The sequence below is a fragment of the Dermacentor albipictus genome, chromosome 1, assembly GCF_038994185.2.
Source record: "Dermacentor albipictus isolate Rhodes 1998 colony chromosome 1, USDA_Dalb.pri_finalv2, whole genome shotgun sequence".
Lineage (NCBI taxonomy): Eukaryota > Metazoa > Arthropoda > Arachnida > Ixodida > Ixodidae > Dermacentor > Dermacentor albipictus.
In genome coordinates this window covers 500,636,861-500,648,050 of record NC_091821.1, presented here as the reverse complement: position 1 = coordinate 500,648,050, position 11,190 = coordinate 500,636,861, and the positions used below count along the sequence as shown (strand labels likewise).

At 47.2% G+C, this 11,190-nt stretch overlaps 1 protein-coding gene across 2 annotated transcripts in view; it reads left to right on the top strand.

The window, feature by feature from the left end:
• The first annotated feature begins 4,471 nt into the window (after positions 1–4,471).
• LOC135909362 (glycoprotein-N-acetylgalactosamine 3-beta-galactosyltransferase 1-like) overlaps positions 4,472–11,190 on the top strand; it is a 50,126-nt gene continuing 43,407 nt past the window's right edge. Inside the window, exons 1-3 of one of the 2 annotated variants that reach the window (XM_065441311.1) lie at positions 4,472–4,598; positions 9,403–9,547; positions 9,924–10,215. In XM_065441311.1, the coding sequence (XP_065297383.1) occupies positions 9,951–10,215 (265 nt within the window). In that variant the 5' untranslated portion in view covers positions 4,472–4,598; positions 9,403–9,547; positions 9,924–9,950. Of the gene's footprint in view, positions 4,599–9,402; positions 9,548–9,878; positions 10,216–11,190 lie in introns of both variants that reach the window. The other variant, XM_065441310.1, reaches the window with a different exon arrangement.

The window sequence follows — 11,190 nt, the reverse complement described above, 5'->3', positions numbered from 1 at the left end:
AAAAAATCTCGAGTGGTTTGTGCGGCGTGTGTGTCAGTGTATCGCACGCTAAGCAGCCGTGTTTGAATGAATTCTGTGGTTTTTACGTGCCGAATGAAACCACGATCTCATTATGAGGCACGCCGTAATTGGGGACTCCGGGCTAATTTTGACCTTTTACCGCGCTCTCAATGCACGGGCGTTTTTTTTTTCTTTTTTGCATTTCACCCGCATCGCGATGCGGCCGCCGCGGCCGGGATTTCATCCCGGGACCTCTGGCTTAGCAGCGCGACGCCATAGCCGCTAAGCCCCCATCGCGGCTTCTTTTTCCTTATTGCCTCGTAGTTGAAGTGTCACGTGGAACACATTCTTAAAAAACGAAAGTCCACCTACCTTACGCCGACTAGTGATATTAAAATAGTTTCAATTTAACCAACTCCTCGAACAGCGGCAGCCAATCCGGTGGTTTTTTCTGCGTTTTGTACCCTTCACGCGTGCTGGTGACACTTTCAATAAAGTTTTCTGGGACAGTACGGACACTCGCATCAGCATGACATACCGACATTCTTGTGCACCATATAATATGGATGCTCAGTAGCATAATAAGGTCATATGGAACATTGCTGTTTTCTGTATCTAAGTGTCTGATATCACATGGAGTTATTGGTCATCTTTTTTTAATGGTTCGTTGTAAAATGTGAAATGAAAAAGTCGCAGTTTTGCCCAGAAGGCGAAGCATCGATTGCTATAGGAGATTCGACTCCGCAGCCGGAATCAAAGTGACACCGTGTCCGGCAGCCCCCACTAATATCAGCTACCTCTAGGGCTAGTTCACCGTGCGGCTAATTGCGCGCTCCACGCCGAGACGCAGTACAGCTGCACGTAATCACGGTTTGAGATTGCGATAGGAAATTAGTAGACACCTATACGCAGTAGCGATAGTAGATTTATCGGGCGTAAAACTTGGAAACATTTGCTTACTAACTAAATTAGTAAGCATGGTGTCATCGCGCACGAGCAAGCGTGAACACATTACACTCGATGAACGCGGGCACTCGCCACAAAACGCTGGCCGCTGGTTTCAGCAAGTGCGGCAGTGGCAGCAGCAGCGAGCGAAGTGACCTTCGCGCGGTCTATCGCTTAAAGGCAAGAGCCGCGAGAACAGTGGGCGCACAAAAGTATGAGCCGGCCGTGCAATGTGCGCACTTAGTGGAGTCGAAGCCCCTCCCGCGCTGCCGCCACGCTTTCCTCCATTTATGGCGCTCGAGATTCAGCCACGATCGTCAGTTCCCTTTGTGCACCGTCGCGAATGCGCAGTTGCTGCCGCAGCACAACGTCGCCCCCCCCCCTCCTTCCCTCCACGGCCTTTCCCATGACGAAAGACGGCGCGTTTGCTCTCCGCTTTCTGCTTCGCTAGCGCCAGTTTAAGCGGCGATCATCGGCTTCCCTCGCGTGCCTTCATTCGCACATACAGCACACGACGCGCGGCGACGGTGCTACCACCCTTGGACTTTGTACGGGACATCACGGCGACGGCGACGGCGAAATGCGCCTGGAGTGTCCGAATGATTGTTATCGCAATAAAAAGGGTTCCAACAATAAATGAAAACACAGGCAACAGTGTCTGGTTTTTTACACACCACACAATTAGTAGTTCATGGCACAAATGTTCCCTTATGTGCCAGCCAAGTCTTTCAAGGCAGGATATATGTGTGTTGGTTAAAAAAGAATAGATTTACCGATGGCGTCACCGGCATTTTTTTAACTCTTTTGAGGACATGATCTCCTGAAGTTCCAGAGTATGTATGCTATCCTATGCAATGGCACTGGTATTAATGACTCTAACATATCGTGATACAATTTCTTTATTTTAACCGAGCTCTGATATTTCAGCGAGAAACGAACACTAAGCATACGGAAAGATGGCCCTACTTCACGAAGGAAGTCTCACTGGACGTGATTCAACGTAAGAACAGGAAACGTGAAAATCGGGTAAAATATTGCTTAATCGCATTTGTATCATGGTACGCAAAAATGGATCACTCTGATTCCGCAAGAACATAAAGCGTGATACAATCTGATGTACAAATAGATTTGACTGTAATGATAAATTATGGGTTTTTACGTGCCAAAAGCACGATTTGATCATGAGGCACGCCGTAGTGTTGGACTCCCGAATAATTAGGACCAACTGGGGTTCTTTAACGTGCAGCTAAATCTAAGCACACGGGTGTTTTTGCATTACTCCCTTATCGAAATGCGGCCGCCGTGGCAAGGATCTGATTCCGAGACCACGTGGTTAGCAGCCGATACCACCGCTGTGACCAATCTGAACAAATTAGAGCGGTTACAGCGTTCCCAGATTGAGTTCCAATGGAACACAGTGAACACTGTGCAGCTTCTGTACATTCACTCGTGACATGAATAAAGCTTGTAATATGTACCAAATTTTAGCAATCAGAAAATGTTGCACACGGTGGAGACCCAGAAAGCGCCTGGGGCGCTATAACGTAAAACTATTCCAAAGTTTTCTATCCCAATTCTGCAATCAGCCCTCCACGATTGGTCATAACTTTTTTGGAACACCCCTACTTAACCTGCCTGTGACTCGACCTCACGAAAACCTCCCCATCTGATATAACGTGTGCACACTGATTATGCATGATCTGGTCAAACAAAAGAAAAAATTGTTATTTCTGATTCGACCCCTTTTCGTCATTAGCCCTCGGCTATTGGTAAAAAGATTTCGGGCTGCACCCACTTCACCTGCCTGTCACGCGACGTCAAAAAACCGCAAAAACCCACGCGTCAAAGTGACGTGTACGCGATAAAGATGCATTAATATGCCGAACAATACTACATTTTCTTCTGAATAGCCGCAGGCTGCCCCGTTCCGAAAGCAATAAACGATGGCTGCCACCGATCGTTCAGGCACTGACGACTCGCACCTGCCGGAGGGCATGGGTTTATTTGCGTACAATAAAAACTTTTGCGTGGCCGTGTAACGTTCTCGAGCAGTTTCGGCACATTTACAACCTTGCTTTGCCAACTCTTCTTTGATGAGGATCCGTCTTCCAACAACGTCTACCGTGGGCTCGGTAGCTGTGCCACTACACGGCTTAACCCACTTCTGCTCACCATGCAGGATTTGGTTTGCGCTATCTCCTGCGTGCTGTTCCCCGTTCTTCTGGGCCCGGTATCAGCCATCCACGTGAACTACCCTTTCCCGGCTTGCTTCGTCACCGTGGACAACTGGCGCCTACTTCCAGCGTTGGCCACTGTAGTTTCTGCGGCGCTGGAACCTGGAAACTGGACGCTCGAAGAGGAATTCATGGTCACACCGTCATCGACTTCATCAGGCACACTGCGTATAAATCATCCCCGCCAGCCGGGCGCGCTCTGTGGGCTCGGTAGCTGTGCCACGACACGGCTTAACCCACTTCTGTTCACCATGCAGGATTTCGTTTGCGCTATCTCCTGCGTGCTGTTCCCCGTTCTTCTGGGCCCGGTATCAGCCATCCACGTGAACTACCCTTTCCCGGCTTGCTTCGTCACCGTGGACAACTGGCGCCTACTTCCAGCGTTGGCCACTGTAGTTTCTGCGGCGCTGGAACCTGGAAACTGGACGAAGACTACAAATGAAGCTGTGCAAGGGGATATGGGCTGGACTAGTTTTGAAGTGAGGGAAGCTCGCAGTAAAATTGAGTATGAAGAACGGCTGAGGAATATGGAGGAAAGTAAATGGGCTGGGAGAGTGTTCAGGTATCTGTACAGGCAAAACATTGATTCACAGTGGAGGAAAAGAACTGGGAAGCTTACCAGCAAGTATGCGGCCTGTGGGGTGGGCAACACAGCAACAAAGAAGGTCAAGCGGAAAGTCAGAGAGGCTGAATTAATCTCATGGGTGGCGGCAATGGAAAAGAAACCTGCCATGAGTAACTACTTAAGGGGAAAAAACGAAATTAGGAAAGAAACCATTTATGATAACTCAAAGGGAAGCTCATTACTTTTCGAAGCGAGATCGGGATGCCTTAGAACACGCACGTATAAAGCGAGATATAAGAAGGAAGAAGAAGCATGTGCTTGCTGCGGTAAAGCTAGGGAAACGACGGAGCATATTTTATTAGAATGTGAAGACATCTATCCAGCGGTCGATTTAGGCACCACTGGCCTCCTTGAAGCCCTTGGGTTCAGCGGGAGCAGTGGTAAAGCAAACAGGTCCGCAATAGACATCAGTAAGAGGCGATTGGAGGATTGGTGGAAGAAAAGTAGGGAAACGACAAAGGACGGAGACGTACAAAAGCACAGTTCGCAATAGGGTACCAGAAAATTTGGACGTGGTAGTTCATAGAGTGTTTTTTTTTTCTCATGGGTTAACCTAGGTAGGATATTAGGCAGCATAGTAGCAAGAGCTTGGTGGCGCAAGCCACCGCCCCGTTCCAAAGGGGACGCTCATAACATCCATCCATCCATGGACGCTCGAAGAGGAATTCATGGTCACACCGTCATCGACTTCATCAGGCACACTGCGTATAAATCATCCCCGCCAGCCGGGCGCGCTCTGTGGGCTCGGTAGCTGTGCCACGACACGGCTTAACCCACTTCTGTTCACCATGCAGGTCAGTAACCAGTGTCGCCTTTTCGCTAAAAAATCTAGCAATAGATGCCTTATTCAGCTACCGAGCCCTCAGTGCTGTGTTTGTATCATGTCTGATTGTATTAACAGCGTTTGTTCTTTGCTACTTATGTTATCCGGAGATATTGAAACTAACCCAGGACCCCCCACCCTAAATGATATACTGAATGAACTAAAAGGCTTGTCTTCTGGTCAAGCCCAGCTCATTGGAGACGTGCAGAGCCTAAAGAGCCAGCTCTCAAGCACCGATAAAACCATTTGCGAACTAGGCAAAAGAATCGACAGTTTAGAATCTCACTACCACCAGCTTCAAACGCTCCGAACGGAATTAGACACCGTTGCAACCACCACCTCTCAGACTACTCGACAGGTCTCGATATTGGAGACTCGGCTTGACGACATGGAAAATCGCTCCCGACGAAACAACTTGTTGTTTTACGGCATAGCGGACGATACGCCATCCGAGACCAACGCTCAGTCTGAGGAGCTAATCACGGCGTTTTGCAGGGACCATTTCAATGTAGCCATCGAATCTAAGGAAATCGAGCGTGCCCACCGTCTTGGTCGCCACTTGCAAGACCGGTGCCGCCCCATAATAGTAAAATTTACCTCATTTAAAACCAAGGAAACTGTTCTCGCTAATGGCTCTAAACTCAAAAATACACATTTTAGCATTGGCGAAGATTTCTCGCCTCTCGTTCGGAACGCACGGAAGCACCTTCTCGCTTTTGCTAAAGAAAAATCTGGTCCTTTTCTTTTACGATATAAAACATTATTTATGGGCTCCAAACGCTACGTATTCGACAATGCAACCGAAACTATCGAAGAAAAATCATAGCAACCCCCTCCCCGCCCCAAATCATTAAATGGTTCCGTTTCTGGTCACAAAGCTAATCTCTCTATTTCGATTATTTTCACAAACATTCGCAGCTTTCTTTCTAAACGCCACCACGTGTCAAGCCTTGTATCTTCATCCAGTAGCAACTTACTCATTCTAACTGAAACGTGGTTGACCTCTGACGTCACCGATGGCGAAGTTTTATCCGACTTGCCCGACTTTAATCTTTTTAGAAAGGATCGTCTCGGCACACGCGGCGGTGGCGTCCTCATTGCTGCAAACAAACAGCTTTCGTGTTCTGTTATCAAAATATCCTCCGACCTTGAAATATTATTGTTAATCTGTCGTTCCGCACCAGAGTCGGTGCTCTTGGGAGTTTGCTACAGGCCTCCTAGACACACTCCAGATTTTTCACGCGAACTTAATAATATTTTAACCAAACTTTCGACTAAATACCCTAATGCTCGCGTCGTTCTCTTTGGAGACTTTAACTTTCCGAATATCGATTGGATGACCCTAACCTCGTCAGCACCCAATGCGAAAGAAGCTAACGAATTTCTTGACGTTTGCCTAAACTTTAATCTTACTCAGCTAGTATCACAACCTACACGAGTCACTTCCGATACCGCCAATATTCTTGACATAATCTTAACAACAGATCCAGGGAGCCTGTCTTCTATAACATTTCTAAAAGAAATAAGTGACCACAAAGTAATTCATGCTAATTTTGCCTTTGTCCCCGAAATACGCCACGCTTGCAGGAAAACAATTCGACTATATGACAAGGGGAACTATGGGGCCATAATTAGTGAACTTAATGCCTTTTTTCCCTCGTTTCAAGATGGTTTTTGGGAACGACCTATTAACGAAAACTGGTCACTCTTCAAGAACAAAATGAACCGATTAGCTGATGACTTCATCCCTAAGGTAACTTCCCGTCCTAGCCGCCAAAAACCTTGGTTTACTAAGTCATTAAAATCGCTTGAAAACAAGAAGAAACGTCTTTTTCGTATCGCCAAGACTAGAAACAGTGTTTGCGCATGGGACAAATACAACATTGCAGAAAAAGCATACTTAACAGAAGTGCGCAACGCTAAATACTCATTCTTTCACACTGAGCTATCAAAAATTCTTGCTGATTCACCCAAACGTTTCTGGCAAATTCTAAACCCACATGACACCCCTCCCGTTATCCTTACTAATCAATCTGGTCAAGAAGCAAGTTGTTCAGAAAGTGCCAATATATTTAATACAGCCTTTTCGTCTGTCTTTACAAATGAACCTAACCCTACTGAAACAGAACCGTTTTCCGCTAGTTTACCAGAAATGCCACCCATAAGCATTAGCTTCGCTGGTATCCTGTCCTTAATTGAAAAAATGAAATTGTCATCTTCTACTGGTACGGACGAAATAAATTCCAAGCTCTTGAAAAACACTAAGCACATATCTGCCGAAATTTTACTGTTACTGTTTTCCCAGTCACTTTCCTCAGGAATTCTCCCTTACGACTGGAAGTGTGGGAAGGTCATTCCAGTTCACAAAGCAGGCAACAGAGACTGTCCGTTAAATTACCGCCCCATATCTCTAACCAGTGTGTGCTGCAAACTCATGGAACATATCATATACTCTCAGGTCATGCATTTCCTTGATTCTAACAGCTTTTTTTAATCCCTCTCAACACGGATTTCGAAAAGGCCTCTCACGCGAATCCCAACTAGCCCTTTTTCTTCACGACCTGAATGCTAACCTCGACACTAACCTACAAACAGATGCCATTTTTCTTGACTTCACCAAGGCTTTTGATAAAGTACCACACAAGCGTCTACTAATGAAGCTCTCTCAACTAAATCTGCCACACGACGTTCTAAACTGGATCGCCCAATTTCTGACTAACCGCTCTCAGTTTGTTTCCCTTAACAATGTCAAGTCTGACTCGCTCCCTGTAACGTCCGGCGTGCCGCAGGGATCTGTCCTCGGCCCACTTTTATTTCTAATATATATCAACGACTTGCCTAATAATTTATCATGTAACATCCGCATGTTCGCTGACGACTGTGTTATCTACCGCAAAATAACTAACATATCTGACCAAACAGCCCTACAAAATGATCTTAATAAAGTGTTAGACTGGTGTAACCGCTGGCTAATGACCCTTAATCCTAACAAATGTAAATTAGTTTCCTTCCACCGCCGCAAAAACCCACTCCAATTTCCTTATAAAATCGCTAACATACCAGTTGGAACAAGTGAATCCTATAAATACCTTGGTGTAACATTAACCCCTGATCTTTCCTGGCGCACCCATGTCACGAATATCATTTCATCGGCTAACCGATCATTAGGATTTCTAAAACGTCATCTGCGTCACTCACCCTACCACGTAAGACTTTTGGCTTACCAATCGTTAATTCGACCCAAACTTGAATACGCATCACCAATCTGGAGCCCTCACCAAGTTTATTTGATTAACGCTATCGAAGCAGTGCAAAATCGTGCTGCTAGCTTCATTCATTCTTCTTATTCATATGATATCAGCGTGTCATCCCTTAAGAATGACTCTGGTCTGCCCACTCTTTCGTCTCGCCGCAGGATCGCCACACTATCACTTTACCACAAGTTTTATCACAGTTCTTTCAGCCATCCACCTTACATCGCTCCCGCCGCTCGCACATCCCCCCGCACGGGCCATCCACTTCAAGTCACCCGACCCCGTTCTGGCACCACTACTTTTTCTGCATCATTTTTTTGCCGCGCAGCTTCAGAATGGAATGGCCTTCCCCACGACATTGTTTCAATCACCTGTCCATCACGTTTTATTCAAAGTGTATCCATATACCTGTCTTGTTAAATACCTGTGGCATTTGTAACATCTCTGTACAACCCACCCCTTATGTAACACCCCCTTGTGGGGTCTTTAAGGAAATAAAGTGAAGTGAAGTGAAGTGAAGTCTTAGTTACAATCTTAACCTTCCGTTCCATGCCGCCGCAATTTTCGACCAGTGACCTCAAGCCAAGTAAGGGAAAGTGGACCAATCGCAGACGCCAGCGCCACTCTCTTCATCCAGTTATGGATTTTCAGTGCAGCGGCTTCTTATGTACCAGTTTCTTCCGTTCGCTCCTCAGGTCTAGGCTAATTCGAGTTCTTACTATCCTGTGGTCGCTGCAGCGCACCTTGCCGAGCACGTCGACATCTTGTATGATGCCAAGGTTAGCGCAGAGTATGAAGTCTATTTCGTTTCTAGTCTCGCCGTTCGGGCTCCTCCACGTCCACTTTCGGCTATCCCGCTTGCGGAAGAAGGTATTCATTATCCTCATATTATTCTGTTCCGCAACCTCTACTAATAACTCTCCCCTGCTATTCCTAGTGCCTATGCCATATTCCCCCACTGCCTTGTCCGCAGCCTTCTTCTTGCCTACCTTGGCATTAAAGTCGCCCATTAGTATAGTCTATTTAGTTTTCACTCTACCCATCGCCGATTCCACGTCTTCATAGAAGCTTTAGACTTCCTGGTCATCATGACTGGATGTAGGGGCGTAGACCTGTACAATTTTCATTTTGTACCTATTATTAAGTTTCACAACAAGACCTGCCACCCTCTCGTTAATGCTATAGAATTCCTGTATGTTACCAGCTATATTCTTATTAATCAGGAATCCGACTCCTAGTTCTCTTCTCTCCGCTAAGCCTCGGTATACACAGGACGTGCCCGCTTTTTAACACTGTATATGCATCTTTTGGCCTCCTAACTTCAGTGAGCCCTATTATATCCCAAATGGGATGCAACACCCTCTGCGATAAAGCTGATATTTGCATATCAAATGCATCTGCTATTAAATTTATTATAGGAGATTACCCATTTCATTTATATGTATTTTATTTCCATTTTGTGTTATCAGTTCTGTTTTTTACCGTTCTGCGTCAACTAAGAAGGCAATATACTGTTTTCAGGTACCGCAATAAGCAATCGAGTTCATCTCACTGTGGGTATATGCCACGTCTAGAGAGGTGAAGAAGAAGAACCGTGACGCCGAACAAGGAATTTTGTACGAGCCATGTTTTGAGGCAACAACAACAATTTCGCTTTAGAAGTGAGGTAAGCTAATGCATCCTACATTGACTCTCGCTTGTTTTTTCTTCTATAGTTTTAAAATAACACCGCTTTTTACGAGGTAAAAGATGGAGCAGCTTGGGCGTACTGCATCCTCACTGCGTGCATAACGTGGTAGTCGCACTTACGACGCGCTGTCCACGAAGGTGCAGCTTATAGCTCTCCTGAATGCAGCCTGATCGCACGTTACCCATTTCATGAAATATCATAGTCTGTTCCGTACTACTGGCGTGGTTTCGAGGCGGGAACAATGCCGTTCTCATGGGCTACAGATTTTCTTTTTATTTTATTATTTTTTTTTTTTTGCAACGTACAGCGCACAGAGCGCGGACCCAACGTGCAACGCCGCTTAGCTTGGCAGTGCTCAGCTCAGGAAGCGAGCCAGCGGATGTTACCCAGAGAGGATTGTGTGAGCAGCCTCGACGTCCGCACGTGGGCGCTCGGTTTGGTGGTGGGCATCGCGCTGGGCCTCATGTGGCAGCAGGCGCCTACCGACAGGCTGGACATCGGCGCGGGCTGGGCAAAAGGCCCCCCGACGCCCACCGGAGGGGGCAAAGCCGCTGTCGTTCGGCGCCATCTGTCGGCCACCAAGAGCAACGCCGCGCTGTCCGCCGCCCTCAAGAGCCCGCACGTCATCGAAGCGCTGCAGGAAGGTGTGATATCTTTCTGGATTACCGCCACATTATTACGTAGCGCATTCTGACAAAGCGTCAGCCGCAAATTCACGAGTACTGAGCCTCGCATAAACGAAGCTCAAGATCAAATTTCAGTGCTGTTGCCTTCTCGTGCATTGCGCATAAAATATTGTTAAATTGCTTCGTTGTGTGTAAGTGTGGCGATTTTTTGAAAGCGTATTTTTGATTTCGTATGCTTTATGTCCATCTTTAGATTTTTATGAAGTGAAGTGCCATTAGGAAAGATGTTAAGGCACTGTAAGGAAACGCGCAGTGTTTATTATTTCAAGCGATTTGGTAATGCACTATTTCCACCATTCCTTTTCCCCTTCATGATCTTCTGAGGCCACCTGAGCAGGCCAAGCCCGTGCCTTTTGCCGGACTTGTTCAGCTCGTGGCAACGACTTTAGGGTCGGTCGACTCGCGCTCGGGGCTCCGCCTCTCGATCACGAAACGAGCCCGGTACGTCCATAGCGCGCACATAACCCGTAGCAACTGCCAGAGGAGCTCAACCCAGCTCTCCTCGGCCTACCCTCCTCCTCCGCGACGCTTCGCCTCCTTTCTTGTTCCTTGCTTCGCCTAATGGCACCTAGACTTTCTTCTAGCTAGGTGGCGATGCCTTCCCGCGCACTCTAAAGGCCCAACCACTCGCACGCGTCGGCTAGCTTAGGAACGTGTCAAAAGTGCCAAAAGCGTATGTCAAGAACATGGCGAAGCGTGACGAGGCGCAGCGATTTTGTCGACTGAAGATGCTAGAAGTTCTCCGACGCGTGGCGACGCTTGGCTGGCGTGCACCAATCGGAAGCTGCGAGCCCTCCGCCTGCTATGCCTATGATTGCCGCCGCTGCGAAGACGCTGACACCAACGATCGTCCGAGTTGTTTGAACACACCACGCACGTTACAGTGTTGTTGAAAGACAGTGTTGTGATAGAAGGCCGACAACGATACGACCA